General features: G+C 41.9%; 1 protein-coding gene across 1 annotated transcript in view; it reads left to right on the top strand.

The window, feature by feature from the left end:
• The window catches only part of ABTB3 (ankyrin repeat and BTB domain containing 3), a 183,359-nt gene that overhangs the window by 135,159 nt on the left and 22,001 nt on the right, over nucleotides 1-26,199 (top strand). Inside the window, 7 exon segments of the mRNA XM_085321637.1 lie at nucleotides 11,400-11,565; nucleotides 14,807-14,896; nucleotides 18,173-18,274; nucleotides 19,400-19,493; nucleotides 19,603-19,738; nucleotides 21,506-21,726; nucleotides 23,547-23,725. Of these exon segments, the coding sequence (XP_085177763.1) occupies nucleotides 11,400-11,565; nucleotides 14,807-14,896; nucleotides 18,173-18,274; nucleotides 19,400-19,493; nucleotides 19,603-19,738; nucleotides 21,506-21,726; nucleotides 23,547-23,725 (988 nt within the window).

Here is a 26,199-nt window from a genome sequence, read left to right as displayed (position 1 = left end):
CTTCCCCCTGGAGTGGCAGCTTTAAATAGGTCAGTTGTCTTGCAGTAGACAGTTGTCTCTTGCAAGGAGGTAGATTTTGCAGATGAATCGACTCTTGGCTGTACAACAGCTAGGTGAAACTGAAGTTTGCATTCTTGGTCGAGTGGGAGAACAGACTTAAATGAGGCCTCATCTTTAGCAGGGGTATGATGGGCCACTTGAAGCAACTGGACATAGCAGAAAATTCGGTGCAAAAAAGCTCTCTGTTGGCAACGTCTGGTAAAAGCAGGTGCTAGACCTTTCGTTAATGAAGGCCTCAGGGGATACAGGTAATTTGTTGTCAAAGAAGGGCACAGGAGTAACAACTCTGTTGGACCTGCTCATCTGCTGCAATATGCTAATGTCACTTCTCTGTTGGCCCTGGGTCTGGGTGACTGCAAACAGATGTCTAATTTTGGCTGCTGCTCTTTATCGCATCTGCAAGGGTAGTCCAAGCACATGTGCCTCTCTGTTTGCTTAGCCTCAGCACAAGAAGTCCTCTGCATGTCTTTTGCATACCTCCTTTTCGTAGGAAGTTTGTTAGGGGAAAAAAAAAAAACAAAAAACAAAAAACAGTGTGTTAGGCACGTGCTGGAGGGAATTGCCAATGGATGACTACATTGCATATGTGGGCTGCAGGCTATAGGCTGAAGGCAGAAAAACAGCAAGGGAGGAGCACTGTACTGTTTAGCACAAAGGGTGCCATATCTTCTGTCAGGGTCAGTGACTTCATTTCTGCTTGTGGTTTATCACGGCAATCTAAAGATGGTGGAACAAACTGTCCTGAGAGAGGTGGTCATGTCACACAGGTGACTGTTCTGTGGTTACTTTTGCACTTGCCTGGAAAAGGTGCTATTTTCTGGCCAGAGGTTTAAAAAGGGTATGTTCCCCCAGCTGGTGGGGTGGAAGTGGGGGAGAGATGGTTTATTTCAAGACCTAGAAGGAGCAAACCTCATCTCCCCCCAAAAAAAGTCTGCTTTGGGGGAWTCTTGAAGATCTGAGAGCAGTTATCCTCTAGAAAGGACAATTCCTATATGTTATTTTAAATGTTTTTTTCCTACCCTCAGCATCACTTCAAATTTCCTATATTCAACTTTGTCTCTGTTCTGGCCTCTCTGGGGAAAACTGCTTTTCCCAGATACTTGAGGCTGATGGGAGATTTCTGTTCATCACAGTGTTATTCTCTGTAGCAGGTAGTAGGAAGGTACTGCACAGACTGATTGCTAAACTCAGACTCTGCAAACAGCTGTGAGCCTCCTCCCCACAGACAACCGCCCTGCAGTTTATTAAAATGAATCAGGTGGGCAGTGTCTTTCCTCTTGGTAGTTCCGGTGACAGGGGAAAAGGYATTTCAGAAAATCTCCACTTGCCCTGTTTGAGAGCAGAGAACTGACTACTGAACTTCAAATGTCCCCACCCAAGCTGGGGAAGAAATGCCCTACGGGGCTACTGAGCGAACCTGTAACATGTCCAAGGGACCCTTTTTGGCATCTGAATGAAGAGAAATGCACATTGAGATCCTTCAGGATTGTTCCCTGTAAGGTTAGACATTTGTCTACAGCTGCACTGGTGGGTCGCTCTCCTCTAATGCTCCTTTGTACCTGTCCCTTGCCCAGAAAAGCTCCAGGCTGGGATTTGGAAGAGAAACAGAGATTAATAGCCTTGATGAATGATTTCTTCTTATCTGTAGATGAAAAAGCTAGTGTCTTTTCTTGTACATTTGAAAAATGGGATTGCTCCCTGTGGCATTCATTACTGTCCATCACAGGCCACAACCACAGCTGTTTCACTGGAGGCAGGTGTCGGCAGGAGGAGTGCAGGCAAATGCTTTAGAGAGGTCTAATGTCCTTTTTTGGCAGTCATAGCCAAAGGGTCCTGATGGGAAATGGCATTTTTGCCATCAGATTCCTTGTGTGTGGATTCCACAGGGGTCTGTTTTCTTCTTGCCCTGTTTCATATTTATGTGCAGCCTACAGGAGACTTCTTGGGCTCTGGTATCAACAGGGTGCTGGTAAGAGACATCTCAGTTTCTTACTTGAAGTCCCTGGTAGTCAGAGGAGTATCCACTCAAGGGGAACTGTGCAGCAGYGCACACACTGACTCAGCTGGTGTAGTAAGAGCTCCCCCTTACGTTTAGTCAAATTTATTTACGGGTGATAGCATCGCTGTCAGTCATCCCAACCTCTGGCTGAGCACAGCATCTGTGCGATGCAGAGCTGGCTAAAGCAGGATACAGTAAGACAAGAACTGTGCCTGCGCACAGATGGAAAGTTTCAAGGAGTCGGCGAGCACAGCCAGGCTTCCAGCTGATGGGGAGGACGTGCTCATGGATCAGCAAGGTAGGGCCTGAGCATACCAGCGAGTGCCCTTGAATTTCTGTGGCTTAGCAAGTTAGCACTCATCTGCTGAGGGATAACAACCCACCCCATTTGCAAAGRGTGACACGTCAGCTTGAAGCATCCCAACAGATTTCCTTAGGGCGATGGGCCTGACGCCTTCCTCTTTACGCTTTGGGTGGGCTGAGAGCGTTTGCTGCTGCCTTTCAGYTGACGGGTGGCGTGTGCTTAAGCCGTGATTACTTGATCCTCTTTAATTGCTCGCTCATACACATAGCCAGTGTTTGTAAGTTATATCTGGATTCCCAGAGGATGCTGGGCTCACATATAGTGAACACACCAAATAATATTTYTTGCCCTCTCTGACTAGCTATGAGTCTGGGTCCCACCTCTGCCTGTGACCATGAAAAAAAAAGATGTTTTTCTCCTCTGTTAATGGAGTAGAGTGGTGAAACTGGTAAACACAAGTCCTGGCCATCAGAAGGCACCTGTGAGTAATGGGCATCAGCACCACCAGGTACCATTGCCTGAGAACTTAAATGAATACTTTCCTTCTGTTTTCAGGAAGAAAGCCCTGGGGGGAAAGGAAAAACAAATAACAGCAACAAGGTTATGAAAATGGAAAAACATAACTAAAAGGAGAGCAAATTTATACAGCTTAATGCGCTTAAATTGGGGTGAGCAGATAACCTCTGTCTTAGAGATGAGAAAGAACTGGCTCATGAAATCAGAGGGTCACAGAGAAATATTTTTACCAAGCCCAGACTAGCACCATAACTCTAAAGATTAATAGTGACAGTGCCCATATTTGAAAAGGATAAAAAGTGATCCAGGGAAACTTCTAGCCTGTTAGTATAACATCAATAATACACCAGGCCTTAGAATGGTTTTTGTAGCAAAGACTAATTAAAGGCATGTTGGTGAGGGAAAAATGGGATAAAATGTGACACGGATTTTCTAAAGATAGATCTTGCCAGACTAATCTAATAGCTTTTTGATAAGATAACTGATTTCCTACCCCAAGGAAATTCAGTAGATTTCATCTATTTGGACTTTAGTAAACTATTTGATGCAGTCTGTGCAGGGAGCTATTAGTTAAGATGGAAAAGATAGGGATTAGTAAAAGTATTGGAAAGTGAGTAGGAGATGGCTCAGAGATGACAAGGGCTCTGTTGACTGCAATGAGGTTGCAAGTGGAGTTCTTCAACTCTCCATCTTAGAACTGATCTTTTTTTTAATTTTCAGAAAAGGCTTTGGCACAAATATCAGCATTGTGCTCATGAAATTAAAATTTGCTGATGCCACGAAATTGAGAGGCATTGTCCAAACAGAGCAAATTTGGGAAATCATCCAGGAAAAATTGAGTGACCTTGAGGGCTGGAACAATAGAAATAAAATGAAACTCATTTGTCCACAATGTAAGGACAAGCGCATGRGGATTAATTACAAAAATATATGCTGTAGTGTGTATGTAATATGTACTATAATATATGCTGTATCAGGAGCTGATTATTGAAAAGCAGCAAAATGGTAAGAGTGGAGTGCAGTATTTGATCACAGAGTAGCTGTGAGCCAGCCAAGTGGCTTTTTCCTTAGCCATGAAAAAGTAAATTTGAGGATGCATCAGGAGAGTTATTTCCAGTCAAAGTTGGAAAATATTGATGCCTCTGCATGTGGAACTGGTAAGAGGTGATGTGGAAGAGCAAATACCATGTCCAGGTCAAGAAAATATTCACATTGGACTACTCACAGAGAAAGGGATGATGTGAGAATTGACAAGATCTTTTCTTAGAGAAGGCAACTAGGAGAACGGGCTGCATTTAGCTGAGCAAAGTGRCTGCTGAGGGCCCACGTGGCTGTTCTCTATGAATACAACTGGAGTAAACACCAAGGAGGGAAAGATATACTTTTTCTAAAGGGCAACGTGGACACAAAAATACGGGGATATTAACTGGTCACGAGAATGTTTAAGCCGAAAATGTAGTTGGGCCCAAACCTTGCAGTAGCAAGGGAGCGGGATTAACAACTCTCCAGTCCCATATGCTCCAGCAGCGGCTGCCCCATCGCAGCCTTACCCAAGCCTCCAAGTTGCATTTACAGCTCTGATCCAGAAAGCTCTCTGGGCAAGTTCAGTGTCTAAATGCCTTTGAAAATCTGTCCTTGATTGAAAATTTGATACAATTTCAAAGTAGCCTTGGCCCGGGGATCCTGAGATTGCTTTTGCTGTCTGGGACCATGCTTCTTAATGAAGTCTCTCTAGGGAAAATAGGATTATCAACCTCAAGAGTGAAGCTTGTTTAACATAAGAATATCCTTGGCTCACTGTGGAGAGTTTTCTTAAGTTGTGGAAAGAGAAGACTACAGCAGTGAAAAGGCAAAAGGTGCGCTGTTTCGTTCCTTCAGAGTAGGCTACACTATTTGCCATGTCATCTTAATACTATACCACACATATACAGTTCTCACTTGAAAGTGAAGGAAGAAGAGTTGCATTTAATATTTTATTTATGGAAATCTTGTGCTTGTGCTACAGCATAAAAATATAAATAGACTTTAATAAGTAGATTTGAAGGCAGAAAAATATTGCCACTGCTCTTTGCTCTCTCTTAAAATGCGCTGCAAAAGGGGCTGAGGTTCTGGAGAGAAAGTCAAAAACTGCTAAGAAATTCTTCTATTTAATTAGATCCAGCCGCTGTTAAGTAGGGACAGTTGGTGTGTGCCTAGCTCCTTGAATGTCCTTGTTCTTCCTGCAGATATTCACTAATCCTTTAACATCAGCCATGGCTATTGCAGTAATTAGATACAAAAATGCCAAAGCAGTGAGTGATTGCAAACAAACTACTTGACAAAATCCAACGATCCCTTGGGGTAGACGGTACAAGCAAATGAAGGAGATACTAATACTTAAAAGGTAGTGCACAGGTTTCCTACAGTGAATCTCAATCTGTTTTGGCAACCTGCTGTTCAAAGACAACAGTAATAAAAAATCGTTCAAGAGGAGGACCTTCTCATTATGTTCTACTTCAGTCTTAGGGCCAGAGCACACACATTTTTTTCAGGCTTTAGGATACAGCCCTTCTGGTTTTTTTCCATTGAGAGCAAGTTCATCAGTGTTTCATGCACTCCGTCTCTATATGTGTTCCTGAGTACAATAATCAGGATACAGATAACATACTGTCTTCTAGTTAGATTAGTGAAGATCTGTGCTATCTATTTATATGAGAGATGAGCCTGTACGCAAATTTTTTCTCTCGCATTGTTGGCCTTTTTTTAAATCTGAAGTCAGATCCAATTTTGCAAGTGGTTCCTAGCCTATACACATGGACTGGAATATTAAAACCATTTTGAAATACAGACTTAATAGTTACATCACGTTTCTAATGTATTTTCCAGTATCCGTAACAAATTTATTCTCAGTGTCTCTTTGACAGGAATAAAAGGCCAGTTAATAAATATCTGGAGTATTTTTATTTTCTTGTCTAATTTGGCTCCTGATTAAAGTGAACAGAGAAATTTTTATGTCCCTGTTAAAGAAACACTCCTCTTCATTACTTTGATCAATGTTTGCACTTAAGTTACTCTTTCTCCAAAACAGAAAATGCAAATAATTATCGCTGTGTAGCATTTATATGCAGTATTAATAGCAGCATCATATTCCCTTTTTAAAGCACCACACTGGAAAGAGTTCCAACAACTTTAAATCCAATTGTCTACTACTCGTGACACGGCTGCTTGTGCCTTTGGTCTCGCTGAAGAGCCCCAGGCAAGGAATGGGACCCTTGTATTCCATGGGCTCTGCATACCCAGGTCAAAACTGCGGTCCCTGACCTCAAGAACTTAAACAATGCAAGTTAATGTATTTTTGCTAAAATATGGCTCCTTCCAACATTACAGCCAGCTGAACTATAATTTCTGACTTGAGACCTCATTCATAATTAGGACAGAGACATAGTGAATAAATTCCACAGAGCTAAAAAGATCGGCTTAATTAATAGGTTGTCATTCTTTTAATTGAAAGGGCTGATGATCAGGTCCCAGGTGCGCATGTTAAGTTTTGGTGCTGTTGGATACTGTGACGAGAATCGATTCATTTCGGCTGAGAGAATTGCTTGTCCTTCTGCTCATAACAGTCTGCATTCTGTTTCTTCTAAATTAACTATTAATGCACCAGCTATATGCTGGCATGTATAGTTTAGAACACAATTAGGATGCTCTCCCTCTTTTTTGTTTTTTTTTTTTCACATTTACAGAACGTTGTATTTTTTTTAAGTTGTTCACCACTAGCTATAACAATAATCCCCTCCAAAAGAACAAATAATTAAAAATCTATGCAATAAGAGAACTGCTGCATCTAGCAATTAAAATGGAAACACTTTGCCTTTGAATCATCCATTTTCCCGGATGTGTTCAGTCCATGAGTAACTTCTTAAAGAGATACGTAAACCCTATCCTACCCAATCTGATTGAAAATGAAAAAACTTGTATATAAACTACTTCTGCAGAAGAGCTACATTATGTTTCCATAAGGTGAGTTTGGGAAAAGATGAAAATAATTTGCTCTGCTTTTAGGACCCATTATAAATGAAGAAGATTATCTTTGACTCCTTTCAGAGGTTTGGGTATTTCAGAGTATGATAGAATGTCATAGTCACCATAACAAATTTGACAGTAACCATTTGCAAACAATTAATGTTACCATGGCATTCCCCATACAAAGCCACAGTAATGTTAATTGTGGACAGTGGCAACACTATAATGATTTTGAGAATAACTGCTGTAGAAGCAATATCTACGTGGAATTGAAAGACGATTTTGAGAAAATCGTACTGTATTGTAAGTTAAAAATGTGATCACAGCTTTCACTACAAAAATGAAACAGAGAATGTTTCACCTACTCCTAGTTTTCCTTTTAGTTATAAAGGCAATTGTTTGCTTGATTTGAGGTGGGGAAGGACCAGTTAATGAGTGTATAGGCTGTGTGACTGAACCCCTGAATTAGAGGGGTGGATTTGGTGTTGAACACAAGGCCTATGATCAGTGTGTGTTAATTCAAGCATAATAATGTCTCTAAATTATGGGAATGTGAGCATGTGTACAGTGGTGGTGGTGGTCCCAAGGAGCCTAGGCAGCTCATAGGTTGCTAATTTCAGAAATTTGTGGTAGGCAAACCATGGTAGTACATTAACTGGAGACTTGGTCTTGTGAGAGAGTAGATCCCCCCTCAAAAGGTGCTGTCAGTGCCTTTATCATTATATCACCCCTTCATTTTTCCCTCTAGGGACCTCAGAGTTTTTCTGGCCCAGCTAGCATCCAGAGGGTCAATGTCCTTACATCCCTGAGACTGACTCCAGGGACGAGCAGAGGAGAGCACTGGCCACTGAGGACCTTTTGCTTCTCCTGTCAGCCTTCTTTGCCTGTCATGTCTGTAGTGCTGGAGTAGAAGCTCTTCTTATATCATACCTATTTTTGTTTGGTTTGAATTTGCTTAAATTAGCAATCATCTGAGACATCCACCCATCCCCAAAGAAGAAGGATTTCATTAAGCTAAATATCCGTGGAATTTACTTCTGAATGCCAGATGTTCCTGGGGGGTTACTGCGATCATGGGGCTGCCTTGCATTTCACAGCCCAGTTGGGAGCAGAGGGGAGGGAAGGGATAGGAGGCAGGAGAAAGGTAAGTAATTGAGGTGGTGCTTTCATGAAAAATGAATTTTTCTGCAGGGTGAGGACTTAGAGGAAGGACAGACTGCGTAAGAGTTGGCAGCCAGCAGGATCTGGCAACAAACTGGCATGGCCTTGAAGGGGACGTCCCGCTGTCGAGCCAGTGTCAGCATCCTGTGCAATTGGAAAGTTCACAGATACGTTTTGGCAAAAGGACTGTGAACTGGCTGTGCAATTGGAGAGGTTTTCAGTTCTGTTTGCATTGCTCTTTTCAGCAGCACTTAGGCTGTCTTCCCTTTCTTTACATGCACAGTTTCACAACTCTAAAGTGATCTTGTATGTTTAGCTCACTTAACTATTCCTTCTCAACCTTATTTTTCAAGCTTCTTCCCATTCTTTTCCCACCTCTTCATAATTCATTGTTTTATTTGTTGCAATACAAAGTTTTAAAAATGTGAGTGCAGCAGCCCTGGGTGCCTGCTCCCTTCCTCCATCTATCTTGCATCCTTTTATGTTTATGATTCTATATTGTACCCATTGCCATGATAGTGCAGCAGCCACTTAAATAGTTTAAAACAGAGCAGAGCCTACCTGCTCATACTCACTAGAATGATCCTCTTGGAATCAGCATTATACAGTTACTGGTATGAAAGAGTGCTTGGGAGTAAAGGCAGTGCTGTGTTGGCCCTAGACCACTGGTAATGGCATTGAGTTTTGGTCTCCTGCTTTATGGGTAGCTTGGTCTAGATAACATTTCTTCAGTGTCCCTTCAGGAGCACCCTGAAAAGCCATGCCGCAGGGAGTACAAGTGCCCCAGAGAGGTTAGCAGTCTTTGCTGACCCACCAGCACYAGTCAGTGTCCAGCAGCCTTGCAGCTGGGGCACACACTCCCCTGAACCTGTATTACTGTCGCAGTGTTTGGGCAGGTATAGTGTCTAGGAGCCCTAGCCTTGGACTAAGACCCCTGCCCCCTAGGTGACTGAGGAGTGCTAATTTGCTGATATCCAGTATYAACGGCAATTACGATGCTCCTTCCTTGGCTATAAGCAGGTGGACTGCCTTGCTTTCAGGGGACCAGAGCCAGCTCACAGAGGCATTACTCATGGCTGAGTAAGTAATTCCTAACCCATGCCAGAGCAGGCATCTGGGTAACCCAYACAAGATAGGTAAGAAAGGTCCTTGTTCCTCCTCCATCCCTTGTGTGGGTGTGCAAACCAAGTCAAAATCTTGCTTTCGGTAAAGGGAAGATCATCGACTAGTGTTTTGCATGCACCAAGTCTGGCTGACGTCAGTGAAGCTCTGCCTGTTTCTGCCAGCAGTGAATTTGACCCGTTTTATTCACTGAGTGTATGTTACATACCTCAGTACAAGTGATGAAGCAGTGGCTTAACATAAGCAATGATTCATAGTGGTAGACACCCCTGCAGTCCTCAGAGAATTTCTAGATCTTTCCGTAGCTGCACTTCTAGAAGGAACCAGCTCGTTTTCAGTCCAGAGTGATCTGGAAATGGCCAGCTGGAGCTGAGAAGGCCATGCGCTCTCGCTGTGCACTGAAACCCCCAAGCACCTTCCTTCTGAGTATGTTTTATCTTTGCTTTATCTTTGCTGTACATTGCAAGAGTGCGCTGATGATCCCTTGCACCTCATGCTACGGTGCAGCAAGTACCAAATACTGCTGTAATGTGTGAACTTGTAAAAGCAGTAATTGCTCCCAGGGATCTCTGCATCATTTTGCTGTGCCCTGCATGTCTCTGATGCTTTTTTATTCTTAAACTGTCTCACAAACTATTGCACAAAAAGCAGCCTTATGGTGGGTTTCTTCTTTCATCTCTGTTGTAGACACATTATTCCAACAGAATCTGTTTTTATTGCTATTATGATGTGTCTGTTGTGATTGAGTCTTGTGCATTAATCTTGCAGCATGCTGTTGTGATGAAGTGTCATCCTTGTAGCCCTGAGTAATGGTACTCCAAGCTTACTTTGTTTGCATTCATTGGACATTGAAACTAAAATGGAGCATGTAGAATGAACATTACCGAAATGTCTGTTGTCTTCTAATCTGGTCATTGCTCAGCTAGGCAAACTTGAACTCAGATACRGGTTTGAGTTTTAAGTCCTGCTGCAGCTTTGTTCAAACTAATTAACATTTCCCGTGTTATTTTCCTTCCTATGTTGAAAGGGGAAGAAGGGTAGCTATAACTACATACCACTGCTTCTGTATAAACAGTATATTCRTTGCATATCGTTGTTAAATATTAAGCAGTGTTCTATATTTTATACAGCTCTGAGAGAGCACTTTGAAAAAGAAAATTAAATGATAATGACTTGCTGTTTATGTTTTTGTTTCCTGCAATTTTTTAACCTATTTAAYAGAATGCAAGCGTTCAATACATATTTGCCTTTTTCTCTTTTGATCTGTTTTTGTTATTTTTCATTCATAAGTAGCCCGTTGTTTTCTGAGCTAGTGTTTTTGGAGAATGAAAGTAATGTTTTTCCAAACAGTTCTTGTTCCAAGTTTGCACCAAAAAGCACTGTGGATTTGGACTCCACCCTCTGCCCCAGACACTCTTCAGCATGAAAGAAAAGCAAAGCTGTCTTCTAATGAGATGAAACTGAGTTGGGTAAACATCAGACTTGAATTGCCTGCTCTGTCTGGAGCTGTAGCTTCACATCTTGGCTAAATAACTCCTAGCCCTTCTTCCATTTGAAATGGATATTTTGAGCAGTTTGCAGTCTGAGGATCTTTTGAACTAGACCTTAAAAAATGATATCTCATCTGTTACGCATAGCCAGTAAGGATTCATGGCGTTTCCCCATGATTACCTAGAAAGAGTGCCTTCTCCTGCCTGACTATATGGTGGCCTATCTGTCTGTGGGACTTGCACTTTCTCCTCCAAAAAGGCTTCCCTGTTACTGGGGCTGGTTGGTAAGATCCTTGAAGCCTTTTGGAACTACACTATGTCCTCTTTGTTTTATTGTCAGTGATTATACGTCCATTTGATGTTAGCTCTAGAGCTTACTGGAGTCAGTGAAACTTCTCAGAAATCGGGGAGACTGGATCGCCTCCTGTGTGGAGAGAGAATTTGTGGTGAGAGTGCTCTCTGGGTTGCATCAACACAGAAACAAAATCAAGTGAAAACTGTATTTTTTCCCCCAATTTTTTAATAAAATGTATAATGTGTCCCATAAAAGCTAGATCAAGGACAATCTCCATTAACTTGCATTAGCATTTCACGTTCAGCATTTCCCTGGAGCATGCAGGTCAAAGGAGAATGATGATGTGTACAAARTACATCCTTCAAAGATAGGACAAAGTATTATTTTGCTAGGGCAGTGAGGTCTGTCYTCTGATTGTCCTCTGAGGCAGTTTATTTCTGACATTCACAGAATCGACGACTGCTTTTGTGCATCTCGGAAACTGGATGCAGTTGCCACTGAAGCGAAGTTCAAGCAGGACCTGGGTTTCCGAATGCTGAACTGTGGCCGAACAGATCTAGTTAAACAGGCCATATCCTTACTGGGGCCGGATGGAATTAACAGCATGAGTGAACAGGTAACAAAAGAGAAATGTAAAAAAGTAACTGTAAAACATGAGAGTTTTGTCTGTTTATTATACAACATGAGCTCCAACATGCAGCTCAGTACAGAAGGGTTCTTAATACTTTCCTTTCATTACTTTACATTGAACTGAAGCACCATCAGGTCAACATTCAAGTTAAGCTTGGTCATTCTGAGTCATATTGATTATCTTGTACTGAGGTTACTCAGCATGAGGGGAAATGAGTCCCCTTTCTTAAAATTCAACTGATTCAGGTGAAGCCAGCATCATAAGAGAGCTTAGTGGTGATTTGAATGCTTAAACTGTTTTAATGTCATGAGTAGTTGGTGCCAGGCAGGGCTTTGTAAGGTGACTATCTTTGCACAGAAAACAGCCCCAAGGTTTGCAACACATTTCACATATACCACCCAAGCCTGGGCAAGCAAAGGCTACTCACCTTCACCCTGCCATTGAATTGGGCCCCATTTGAACTAGCACCTAGATGTGACAGTCTCTCTACAGCAATACCTTTCCCTTGGTCTTTGTSACCAACACCCAGCAATTTAGGAGCCTAAATTTATCTGGAATAAAAGGAACTAAGAAGCTAAATCCCTTTATGACTCTATACCCTTGCCTTGCCGAACTACTCCCTTGAGTAGCCTCTTAACAGATACTAGCATCTCTGAGGCTACTGGTTTTATCTGGGATAAACCTGTCTCCACGACTGTCTACCAGCAGAAATGCGCTGGATTGTGATGTTCATACGGTTGTTCCCCATTCCCAGAGGGATATGATGGCAACGAGTATTACTATTTCTTTTTGAATAGTAATTCATTTCTATTTTCTGAGAGAGACTCATTTTGATGAGACCTTCAAGGCCAAGATCCTGCCTTTTCCACACAACTGTAAAAGATTCTGGTGCCCCTGATGGAAGTGTGACTGCGTTTTCTCAGAGCTGTGGCATCTTCTTTGGCAGGAAACARCCAACTGCTACCCCTATTGCAGTCACCTGTGATAGGAGCTGCATTTTAAATGAGATTTAGGTCCTTTGAGATGAAAGCTACTCTAAGAATATAAGTTACATTGCTATTCAGTAGTTTCAGTTTGAGACGGTATTGTGGATTAGTTTGAGAAATGCTTTAGAAGAGAGCAATGCTTTCAAAATAAATTTTATATTGAAGAGATCATGCCAAGGTTTATACATTATATTTCTTTAAATCACTATTATTTTAAGTTAGTCTGAATCTGGAAGCTTTTCACAGCACATTTCCTCTGTCCTCCAGGCTGAAAGCTGGGAGCACTCTGGTTTGATTCATCAAAGTACTTAATCATATGCTCAGCTCTGAACACATATCCCAGTTGAGTGAAAGTTAAGCCTGTGCTTAAATGCTTTGCTGGATCAAACATCCTACATCTTGCAGGACAGAGCCCGAAGCGATATGAGGCTGAAAGAAAAAGATATTTTTTATTTTGCCAAAGCCCAAATGTCTGTTGTGTTGATTGCACATGTTGTTACTGTGTTCCTGTTTATGTGTCAAGCAGTAATGATGGGCTCATTAAAAATCCATTCCTCCCACATGCGAAGGGAGAGGGGTTGAATGATGATGCAGAACAAGCCTGAGCTGCAGAGCAAGCCTCAGGGATGGGCAGATGCAAAAGCAGCAGTGGCAGCTGTAGAAGGAAGGTTAGAAACTTCATTAAACCCTAATATTGCAAAATGACATTCTGGGCCCCCATTTTAGTCAATGATAAGTTCCTCATCAGCTTCAGCAGGGCCAAAATATCATCTGTAGTACTTAGGCAGACTCTTTGCTTAAACAGGGCCCCTGAAATTACTGTGGGGTATTTTTTGTTCCAGACACCCATGTGCTGTGTCTTGCAGGCTGGAGTTCAGGSATCGGGTTTTTAATTTTTTTTTCTTCAAATTCATTTAGACTCTTTGTGTTAAATTCTTAGTTTAATTATTAAATGACTTAATTTAAATGAATTGAAATAATAGTTTAAGTAACATATTTAGTTTTAATCTGTAACCCAACCACYATGTTTTAAGGCCCAAACACCGTTCTTTTATAATTCTTGTGGTTATTCTGGTCCTGTTTATTGACTGCCAAAGGAAATGTGCCATGGACTGTAGCAGAAGTAGCTTCAAGTTCTCTTTGCAAATAACTTCAAGTCACCCAAGAACCCTCCTTGCCTGAAGTGAAGTTACTTCTTGTTAATAATGGTATCAGGCCCAAATTCCTGCTTATTTTGACTRTATCTCCAAAAATACACCGTGGGCTTGATCCAGTGAAATATTCGACATGTTTCAAGGGGGCTTGAGACACCTCAGGGTCTTATACAGTCAAACCTTGTATTTTCTCTACAAGGGCAACTCTCCATACCGAAGAAGCCAYTGTCCTTAGCCCTGCACGGAAACATGAAAAATGGGTAGTTCAGCAAAAGCAGTGGTGCTGGGCTCTGACTAGGAAGAACAGAGTCATGGCTCTGCTTATGGCTGAGCCGAGCACCTCTCTTGTCCCTTATCTTAAGGGAAATGGTGATCAGCTGCACCAGGTATTTCAGATTARTACAAATTGCATTGTGGCAGTTCTGTAGTGAAGAGTCAGTTAATCTAGTTTTTCTCCAAACTGGGCAGTGTTTTCCTAAAGCCAGCAACTTGCAACGATGTTGTCATGTATTTCATTTAGAATTAAGTCATTGTTTGCTGTGGAGTGCTATTCAAAGCTTTTTACATTTCCAGTACYGCATGAAAAAGCTGTTCCCAAATCTAACCTGTCTTAAGAGAAACTGTGGATGTTTTTAAAGGCTCTGTCAGGAATTAGAAATTAAAAAGTAGATTTGATGAAACAATGATCATAAAAAACTGAATAGAATGATTGCTTTTTTTAATATTGGTGGAAATACAGTTGCTTTGGTATGAATCTCTCTCTGCTGGAGCCCTAAAGACAAAGATGTTTAGTTTAGAGCGTGAAGATGAAGAYGAGACTGACAAGCCTAGTTTCACTCACTATGCTGGGGACAACACAAAAAYGTAACAACCAACCAAGGGGCAACAAATAATTGAGATTTTACTAAGCAGTCGGCTTTTGCTTGCCTGAGGGGCTTGTCTGTAACAGAGGTAATGGATTTTGTTAAATGCAAAGTGTTGGTTGTGATGATGTATACTTAAATATTAAAAAAAAAAAAAAAAAAAAAAAGAGTTCTGTGGTAAATTTGTCAATTCCTTTGTTTTTTAACTCCAAAAAATGATTAGGGCATGACTCCACTGATGTATGCTTGTGTCAGGGGTGATGAGGCTATGGTGCAGATGCTGCTAGATGCTGGAGCAGATCTGAATGCTGAGGTGAGGACTTTTTGTTTTGATTGTATCTTGTTCTGTTATTTGTTTACATCTTAAACTACTCACTGAAACTGTAGCGGAGGGAAAAATGTCCAAGAATTAAAAATAGAAAAAAGTTGTCTTATCTTGGACAGCAACACGAAATGAATATTGAAATAAAACGACATTAGGTTAACATTTGGATCCAGTGCACAGAAAAGGTCAAGTCATCGGAGACTTACCCCACAGGTAATGTTGTTGATTTACTTGTGATTGCACACTACAAATGAATATAGACATGAATACTAGCACAAATCCAATGATATTGGTAGGACTGCCTGAATCTCAGCTGAGTTAAAATGAAGAGGGTAAAAGAAATACCCTTCTGATAACCTGCCAAAGCTTGAATATTTCTATGCATTGGGATGTTCCTTGTAAGCATCCACAATGCACAAGTGCAATATGAGATCCACTGCTTTGTTTTATGAAATGCCTTGRGTTAAAAACTGTTGGATGAGGAGCTTGAAGCTTCCAGAATATGAACATCTCTTTGATGAATGCACATCACACACTTGCACAATCTCACCGCCAAACAGATAGTGTACCACTGAGCAATGCAGGTATGTACATTTTTAAGAGCTGTTTGAAAATCCACRAAAGAGCTATTTGTTAATGGTTCCAGTTTCAATTTGTTGAGGTCATGAGTAAATTAAGCTGTCTGCTTCACTTATCTGTGTTCCATCTGTTCTGTTTGGATTTGAGAGAGCTGATAAATTGTAGTCACTGCTTTCAGCTGGACATTTTGCACTTTAAAAAAATTTAATTTCAAAGTAGAAATGGATGTCACCTGTAAGAGACTGATAGTCATTACTATCTGATTGCTGTTTGGTGGCTTATGTGAAATCAATTGCTGATTTCAGTTCAGTTCCTTGTGGAAGCCACTCTTGCCTCTCCCCTCCCAAAGTTCAAGTAAACGACCATCTGAGCTGGCAGTAACTGACACTTGAACCCTTGTTAACATCTCTGTAGACGGACCAAAGATCGGATGGCATGGAGACTGATTTTTCCTTTAACCTTGCTTGTTGCTCACCAAGTTGAGGTGGCATTCATTAGATTCCTACGACCAGTTTCCATTACAAGAAGAAAGTCCAGTCCTCCTAATTGCTCCAGTAATCTTCCAGACTTGAACCAAATGTAAATTTTAACATTTTTGTCTTCCTGAAATTGCTGACATCTGAGAGAACAGCTCCAGTGAGGAATTTGAAACTCCCTGATTCATTTCTCTAGAGTGTTTGCTCTAAAATCAAATGAAAATACTTTGGGACAAGAACTGTGAATAATTATGATGTGCAATTATAAGATGATTTGTGCACACCACAACCAACTGTGCGAATTGGGCAATTATGTGGGAAAAAAAAAGAAGCAAATCAACCATGAACAAAAATAAATACTTTGTCAGGTGCCTGCATCATTTTCCCCATTTCACTTTGCAAATCAGTTATGTATGTTTCCAAAAGTAGCCTCAAATGCTGGGTGCCTCCCTTTCTGATTGCCCAATCTTTAGAGAAAATGGGCTCATTTCCAGATGTGTTGAGAAGCTGCAATTTGCTGTGGAATTGGTAGAACCTGTAGCTGCTCAGCAAATCTCAACTGAGGCCTAAAAAGCTCTGTCAACCACAGGTCTTTTACAAACTCCTTGTCTACTGAAAAGAATTTCTAACCAAGAAAAGGAGCACAGGAGTTAAAACTACTTCATCTTCTCCTCTGCTTGCTGTGGCCTTCCCCAAACAGTAGTGGGAGTCCGTGCTAGTAGCTGGATGTGTGTCTCATTGGAGGGGCTGCTTTGCCTTGAACCTAGCCTGCTCATCCTCACCCTCTGCTGTTCTTGCTCCCCAGCCCAAACCTTAAGGCTTGAGCTGCTTGATCCTCTTTTCTGTGAGCAAACCCAGACCCAAGTAAGTCCCATGCCTGTGTTAGACCTCAGCACGCTTCTCCTGTTGCTTCAGGGCTTATGGTGTATTCGCCCCTACGGGGCTGCAAAAGAGAGAAGAGCATTTTGAGCCCTCCTTTCAGCAAATCTAGGCAATATGGCCAACTGCTGGTGCAGGTTTCMTCCTCTCACAAGCTGTGGGATCTGCACTGGCTGTTCAGAGTTTGCCCTCGTCCATAGCACTGGGACTGAGGGACTGGTCATATGCTTCTAGCAAGAGCTTGCATGTGGAGCTTGGAAATGTTGTCTGCTAATGCAACTGAGCATTTAATAACTGRCCCTACTCCCCTATATTGATAAAACTACTGTAGACCAGATAGTGAAAGCAGAGCTGACTGATGAGAGAGATGGTGCATCTTTTACTCTGATKTTAATCCTCTACCAAAGATCAATAATAAGACTTTGAATTTTGGTATCACACTCYATCTGACTGTGTAATCTCAGACTGCAAATGTTCATTAGATTTTACCATCTCTGTGAACTTCATCAATATTAATATCTCCATCTTGAAGACAGGGAAACTGAAGCAAAGAGATTTTACCCAAGGTCTGTAGTAGAGACATTAGGCATGAAAGCATAGAGAACGGAAGGAGCAATATGTAAAGTATCTTTTCTTTTAGAAAAAAGGATATAGTTTGCATCTTTTTTGACTGTAGCTGCTCTGCTCTTTTTAACTCAGACAGGAGAAAGCAGTTAAAGGGAGTTCTTTTAAAACATCTTTGAAATGCTGCTCTGTCCCATCARTTTTTAAGTGTCTTTTCTCCTCCAGTGGAGGACAAGGAGCTTGGAAACACATCTTTAAACTCTAGTGTAGGGATCACAACCTGTCTTCCATGATGTCAGTGACAAAAGTCACACTGATTTGTGTGGAAAGAATTTCTGTGGACACGAAGCAATCCCACAGCCTGGGACTGTTGATTCACAGCCTGCAAGAGTCAGTGGGGAGTGGTCCTTAGCTGTAAATGTCCTGATGAGTCCTTGCTTTCCCAGTGTGTGCTGCTGTAAACAGCTGTGGATGTTTTGACCTTGTGCAAAAGTATCTGGTGGCCAGTGGTTTAGATGGAGCTACAGTAGTTGGTAAAAAGACTTCATTTGGTATGAACTCTATTCAAGCTGTTAAATCAGCATGAACGCTTCTAGTATTAAGAAAATTTTTGCTAGACAAAATGAAACCGATCATTTTATAAAGCACCTTTGCCAGGTTTTCTATTTCACTTATTCCCTCACATGCCTGGCTTTCAGGCAGGTTGGGTTTTATTACTTATAGATCTTCGAAAGCCATTAAAAAAATAACTTTAATTTGTTTATAGGTTGTCAGTACTGCTCATAAATACCCATCCGTCCACCCTGAGACCCGCCATTGGACAGCTCTGACATTTGCTGTGTTGCATGGACATATTCCTGTAGTTCAGGTATTATTGTATTTCCCTACCTGCATCTCATTTTTTTGTTTCTCCTCTTCAGTTACAATTACATCCATCTCAAACCAGTATCTTCTGTCATACTCATATTGGTTACTTCTGCTTCTTCTAGAGTGTACTGATATATAATAGACCTATTATATAATGAATATTGTGTTCAAAACTTAACCAATATGAGGTTTAAATAGGACAATTTTAAAGCAAAGCTGCACCAAACAAAGTCTGACAACTCCTTGTGCTCCTTCCTGACCACTTGTTTTATATGTTTGTTTATTCATTCATTACATTCTCTTATATTAGAATGCTCTAAAAAGCAACCAAAGAAAAAAGCTATCTTGGTGGGGGGAGAGGCAGACAACAACAACCGTTGTTCTGTTCCAACGACAGAGAAGCACTCAGTCTCCTTACCCAAACAAGACGTCCTGTGCAATATGCTGGTTCTGTGCTTTGGCATCTCAGAAATTGAGCGGCTTTATCCTTCAAAACAGTTGTGTCTGTGACACACTTAATAAAGCTCCAAAATAATGAAAGCCTATGACAGAAATGGCCAAGAGCGGGGTGGAGTGCAGGCTCCATCCTGTTGTCCTTGGCCAGTTTTGTTTTCATCACTGTTACTATTCATGTGGAAGTGTACCTGATGGAGACCACAAGTTTTGGACTCACTGCTGCAATTTGTTCCTAAGAATTGCCTTTCTTTGGCGATGTTTTTATATTAAAGATGGAGGCAGTGGAAATCTGATCCATTTTAGGACAGCACTGACTTTCTAGAAGACTSTGAAGGAACTGTGCTTGTTGGGCAAATTTTCAGTACTTCCATCCTCAGTGCATTTACTTCCTAACACTGATCGTATCCCCATTTGCCATTCAGAAGCACCGAGTAACACTTTTTTGGCTCTGAAGTTGGACACTAATGCTCCTGGTGTCTGGCAGTGTAAAATGAGCGAAAAAAGGAATCGATTTTCCTCTGTGAAATTATGGGCAGAATTTGCATGTCACTTGTCTCCATCGCATCTGGTTTGCAGAAAACAAGAAGCATTAGACTCTCATCCTTCACTGTTCATGAACTCTGAACACTTTGATTGCCCCAGTTGCTCTAAATGGTGATTTTTTTTATAGCTGTTGCTGGATGCTGGAGCAAAGGTAGAAGGTTCTTTGGAGCATGGAGAGGAAAATTACTCTGAAACTCCCTTACAGTTGGCAGCAGCTGCTGGTAAGGACTTTCTCCTCCCACTGTACTGACTTCTTCAGGTGGAATCTCTGATTTAGATGAGCAAATACTGGACTTTAAAGGAAATAAAAATATGTCTCTTGACTTGCAGGAAATTTTGAACTGGTTAGTTTGCTGTTGGAGCGAGGAGCTGACCCCATGATAGGAACAATGTACAGGAATGGCATTTCCATGACTCCACAAGGTGACATGAACTCTTTCAGTCAGGCTGCTGCACATGGACACAGGTAGAGTGGGAACAAGTCTAGTGGCATTGTTCAAATGGTTACTTTTTGCCTGGGAGTTTGKTGTGAGCAGATGGGTGGAAGCTCTGCATGAACAATTAAACATGCCACTAGCTAAGCAGAGATAAAAGGCTTTTTGCTAGCATGTGAACTTGACCAGTTGGTGATATGAACTGCTTTTTGATATCTTATAAAAAAGGGAGTGGGACTCTTTGTGGTATGTTGCAATGTGATGTTTGTAAAATGATAGCTGATGTGAGGGTGGAAAGGAATGCCAAAGACAATCCTTCTGAATTTCTCGTGGATGTATTTTTGAGATTTGGAGTGGATTGTGTCTGTGCTGCTGCAGCCTTATCTGTCACCGAGCAGAGTTTCTGTATCTGTGTTCACTGTAAAGTCCTGTGTGTGTTAATGTTGTATGTACGCTGCAAATTTTTTTAAAAGGTAATGAAATGAGCACCCAGCATGCATGATCTTGCAATATTCAGGACTTAACTGCAGTATAATGGATTAGTATTATGATCTTCACATTCCTACTTTTTTGATTGTAGCCATCCAGAGGAACATAGATACAGGTTAGAGACAGTATCTACCCTCTATTTGCTTAGAGAAGAGCTGCCAGTCTAACAACATGCTAATAGCATGTCAGGGTGGGTTCAAACAGTGCTGCCCAACTGAAGCCTATGAGGAATCTCTGGGACAGAGAGGATTATTTATTTATTGTCATCTTATGTTCTCTGCTGGGGCCCTGGTGCCAGCTGGTGTGAGCGGCAGCTGCATCATGGTATCAGTGTTACCTAGCAGGACCTGCAGCTCTCCTTGATTTGGGTGCTCGCTATGCATGTCATGGACTTACAACTTAATTTTCACACAAAAACTATCTCTCTTTCCTAGCTGTACACCATGCACATGCACTGCCTTGTCTTTCCCTCTCTCCCTGAATCTCTCATTTGTTCAGAATGCGCCAAATCCTGCTGCCACCCTGCACCGGGGCCTGTGCAGGTSCCACTGTCAGGGATCCACCAGGGTATGTGGGAGGTGGGATGGGGCTGGCCCGTTTTCCCTTCTCACAGCCACAGAAACCCAGGAGAAACTCTTGTTGAGATCAATGRGGTTATGCTCGTCTGAACCAGAGAGGAGCGGGGTACCAAGCCACTGGCTGAATTTGGGCTTTGCTGTTTGGCAGCCTAGATGGCTGGCTTTGTAGAGTAGTCCCACATTTGCTCRAACCTGCCCTAATCAGCCTGGTTGAATGGCTACTTGCTCCAGCTTTCACAGACTGCTTTGACTGTTAATTGGTGGTGGTGGTATTCTCAGTAGCTTCAGACATCTCCCTTTTCAAGTGGCATCCTCAAAGTGAAAATCCTTAAAGCTTTTCTAAAGGCAACTTTTTCTAAAAGCAACTTAGCCTCCCCAAAGAGTGGAGTACGTGCCACCCAAGTTCCACCATGTTTAGCTCATGGGTTTCTGTTCTTACAAGGTCCTGCTGCACATATGACATCTGTACAATTTCTGTTACTGCAGCAACGTGGCCAGTCTTGCAGACGTGGTCCAGGCAGTACAGGTGGACTAGCAGGAGTGGTGCTTGCRTCAGGGCTGCTGTAAGCCCATCCTACTTAACGATTGTTAATTGGAATAATTTCTGATTCGGCTGCTGGATAGGTGTCCTAACCTGCCATGGCACAGCAGAAAGAAAGCATAACCACTAACTTTGCTTTGTCTCTCTCTTTCTTTTTCTCTCTTTTTCTCCCTGTTGGCTGTGGTTGATAGGAATGTGTTTCGTAAGCTCCTCGCTCAGCCAGAGAAGGAGAAGAGTGATATTCTGTCCCTGGAGGAGATACTGGCCGAGGGGAGTGACTTGCCCGATTCTGCAGCAGCTCCACTGTGTGCCAGCCGCAACAGCAAGGCCAAACTGAAGGCTCTGAAGGAAGCCATGTATCACAGTGCTGAGCATGGATATGTGGATGTGACTATTGACATCAGGAGCATAGGTCAGTTGTGGTGTCTTCTCTCCTTTCCCTCCTCTGAGAGACTACTCTTAGAAATAATGTTTCTGAGCTGTTGGTCAAGCCAACTACAGATMAATTTTCATGACTTCCTGTGAAAGCAGCAATTGCAGGGGATTTCCAAATGGGTCTGTGGGTAAGGAGAGGGGAAAGCAAGTTCAGTCAGTTCAAGCAAGGTTTAAAGTTACGGCTCCCGGGCATCTGTCAAGTCAGCTTTGTTTTAATGAGCCCAGACTGAATAGGGCAATCTCCCCTGGGTGGCATGTACTTCGCTTGTCTCACCGCAAGTGCAGATGCCACATGGCATACAAGTTGTGAGGCTCAGCTTTTTCTGGAAGTTTCCATTCTGTTAGGTCAGCTGAGGCCTGCACTGGAAGTGCATCTCTGGTTTTGCACACTCAGAAAGTGTTTTGCAGAGACAAATTGAGTAGTTAAGCTTCCTGCTCCCTAATCTGACCATACAAAACAGTGATCRCTTCTTGTGGCAAGTCCTGTGTGTTACATCCATACTGAGAGCAGCACCTTTTTCTTCATCCTTCAGTCTGAAGGTGTTGGGGGGTCCTGTGGGTTTCTGGCACGGTTCAGTTCATGCTTCTCAGAGGCCACCTGGACTTTTCTGCACAACTGAGTAGTTTCCACCAGCAACCATCTTCGCTTTGACTTGGCAGAGTATTAGCTAAGAACAGCTCCTTTTTTGCACTCGACCTGTAAAGCAGCAATGAACTAGCTTCTTGGTGAGCTAATTGTGCCAACATGGAGCTTAAACATCACACCAGCATCTTGGGAAGTTGCTCTTGCCTTTGCCAAAGGTGGGCAGGTATTGCAAAAAGAGATCGGTCTGGACTCTTTGTTTACCATTCCTGTTAACATGCTTTCAGAGAGAGACCAGGGTGCCAGGCACGCGTCTGCATGGTGCAGGGCTCCCACCATAGCCTCTTCTTGCCTGTATCAGTGTTTGCCACCTGAGTGGGAAGCTTGTGGTGGCCATGTGCACAGCCTCACTGGGAGGACTGAGCAAGAAAGGCACYGTAGGATGGGTGCGAGGGGAGCAAAGTGGCTGCTCTCAGGGTGTGGGGCATTTGCTGAAGTGGAAGGAAGGACCGTTTACTCTCACTGTGTTCTGCAAGAACAGAAACTAGGTCACATCCAAGCTAATGCCTGGACTGTGTGTTTTATCAGTTAATACATGGGAGCATTTTCCTTTAAGTTCTTGAAGAGTGGTTCTGCCATGACAAATGACTACTTAAAAAGGCTGATCTACTTAACTCACTCAGTGCTGCTTAGGGGAAATAGTAACGATCAGTAGAGGAGTTGGGATAGAGCTTTAAAAAAGTTTTAATTGTGGGAACACCAGTTTGAATACTGGTGAGTAGTGACCAAAATCTTTTTTTTATCATTTAATGGCTCTCTGGGGCCACATTCCAAACAAATGAACTAGTGTAAATCTAGTTTCCAACAGGTTTTTGCATCGCAAAGCACCACAGCAATTATCGCAAATTGGCAGTCTCAGAAGAGAAGCTGAAGGCTAGATGAGCAAAGAGACCACGGTCTCCTCATAACACTTGGAGGAGCACCCCTGTGTATTAGGTTTGGGATGTTCTGATAACCATCAGTCTTTATCTTTGTGGATAAAAAGGAATTTGATTTCTAGGGTTATTTGGCAGCTTTTGCTTAAAATCTTAAGATTAACATAACTAAAGGTAAAAAAAAAAAAAAAGGAAAGAAAAGAAAAAAGAAAGAAACAAAGAAACAAAAGGACACATGCTCCTCTGAAGCTGCGAATGAGCTCTGTCCTCCATCTGTAGGTGTTCCCTGGACACTGCACACGTGGCTGGAGTCCTTGAGAACGTCCTTCCAGCAGCACAGAAGACCCCTCATCCAGTGCTTGCTAAAGGAATTCAAGTCCATTCAGGAAGAAGAGTACACAGAGGAGCTCATCACACAAGGGTTACCTTTGATGTTTGAGATACTGAAAGCGAGCAAGGTAAGATCAATTATGCATTTTAAAGAAATCAGTCTCATTTTCATCCCATAAGATGCAAACCTTGTTAGGCTGTTTTTACACAGCTGTCCTAAAGCTTGTTTAGACTATATAGAATTATTATTTTTTGTATTGTGTGTCTCGTTTTTTTTCACTGTGGAAGCATGGGTTAAAAACATGCAGGCTATTCACATCTCCTGCTAGAACAGCTTAATGATACTAACAAAGAGCTGGAAAGACAACAGAAGCTAACGTGTAATGGTGAAATTAATGTCACAAGGATCATTGCAGTACACCAAGAGATGCTGATAACTGAGTCAACTCGCAGAGTAACTTTACCCAGCTTGCTATATAGGACCATACAACAGAGCTAATGTTCATGTTTGTTCTGGATTTCTTTGACCTCTTGCATGATTTTCCCTTCATGTGGGATTTGCACTGCTAAATTTTTGGGGAGACTGGTTTCTGCAGCACACACAGAATAATTTTTAAAAATCTGTGTGAGTGTGTGTACTTGCAATCTCCCCAGATTTATTCCTTCAGTTTGACATTTTTTTACTCAGACAAATCAGGCTAACAAATCCTTTTGAGAGAGGTACCATTGGGTATGCAAGTATAATAGCAAAGGGGAAGATTGTGCGGCCGGCAAGGAGAGGAAAATGTCTTACCTGTTTCGTGAAGGCTAGATACTTTCTTGTAAGACTTGTTTTAACACCAGCAGTCTCTTCTCTGCTGCTGCCATTGACAATCTCTCTCTCTCTCAAGTCAAGTTTACTGTCTCAAGCCCAGTCAAGTTTACTGTTCTCTGATATCAGGAATTTTTTTTAGTAATGAGAAGTGTAAAAATTGATTGTTGTTCTTTTTCTTATGCGCCATAATATGTGTCAATAAGGTCTTCTCTTTGTTTAACCAGGAAGTAAGTACCATTCTTCACCCAATTYAACACCCAACAGCAAGGGGCAAATACTTTTTACTACCAGCAGCAATAACTCAAATTGTGTGAAAAGGACAGAGGTTCTGGTGAAAGGTTCCAGGCTTAGCACAGCTAGTGAAAGCTCACACGGATATGTTTCTTGTATGCTGCTCCCAAGGAAGGCTCACATTCAAAGTCCYCAGAAAATACTGAACATTTGTTCCAGCAATTGTTTTGAGTTTTGTTCCCATGAACTTTCGCTCTGGGATTAGTTTGTAATGGATAGGAGTTTACAGAGAATTTTTAGAGATAACTTTTAGGAAATCATTCCAAAGCCTAGGAATTTTAGACTCCTTGCTCTGAACTGGCTTGGGTTAGTGTATGTTCATTGAGCAACTAGCAGCAAGGTGCTGTTAAGTTTGAAAGGTGATGTAAAATTAATCGTATTGAAAACTTCATGGAGATTACGTTTAGGCCTGGTAATCTAGGATGAAGGATAGTTATAACTGCTGTTCTCCTGGGTGGCTGAAGCCAAAACCAATGGGTTTATGTACGTTCAACTTTAAAATAAATTATTTATGTAGGATTATAAGTCTGGGAGAYGTTAGACTAGGTCTTCCAGTGTCTCTTGTAGGCAACATGGTAGCAAATAAGACCGTACATCGTTTTGCTTTGGGTTCACTTAAAAGGTAAAATGTAGAGGGGAGAAAAAATTAAAACAGCAAAACAAACCCAATAAGATAAAGAAAAAATCTGTGTTGGTCTTTGTTCCTGCCTCTGGGCCTAGGGGAACTGCCTGTCTTCACTCTTCATGCATATGCATATTCACAAACACACACATACACTATTTCATATTCTTAGAAAAATAATGAATCATTCTGGGACATTGTAAGGGTTTAAAAATTGTCTGCAAATGGCATGAATTATTGCCATGATATTGTCCAACTGGCCTCTCACAAAGCTCTCCCAGACTGAAATGAGGACAGACTCTACCCAGCCCTTGGGCAGAAATCAGAATAAAATCATTTGTAGGGAAAAGAGACAGTAAAATTTCTCCCTGGTCACTGCCATAGAAGGCAGTTAAGGAAAGCTGAGATTCCAAGGATATTCTGTTCCACTTCTCTGGCAGGGCTGAGAGCAGAGACTGTGCTTTATATATACCCACAGAATGGAAATCTCCTTCAAGAAGTGCAGAAGGGCTGTAGCTGTGGTTCAGATCCSTCTCTTTCCACAGCAAATTACAGAGCTCTGCATTTTATAAAGCTGTGTGGAGAGGAATTTGATTTGTCCAAATGGACATCCTTTTCCCTGTGGGCTGGGAACTTYGAGAGAGATTACGACTCATGCTAAACATCACAGTATGGCCCAATACATTTCCTTAATGAGTCAATCAGGGCACAAAGCATAAAATAAGCAGCRAGGAAGCACAGAGTCACTTAGCATTTCCTGGCTGATACTAAACAAGATGTCCCATTTCCTACATATTGTGATGCTCAGTATATTTTGATTGCACAGTAACTTGTACCTAATAGAAATGGCTTTTTCCATTTCTATAAGTAATTCC

This window comes from Rhea americana, unplaced genomic scaffold, assembly GCF_003343005.1.
Source record: "Rhea americana isolate MKP2758 unplaced genomic scaffold, rheAme1 scaffold_70, whole genome shotgun sequence".
Taxonomy (NCBI): Eukaryota; Metazoa; Chordata; class Aves; order Rheiformes; family Rheidae; genus Rhea; species Rhea americana.
This window is presented reverse-complemented; position numbering and strand designations above follow the sequence as displayed.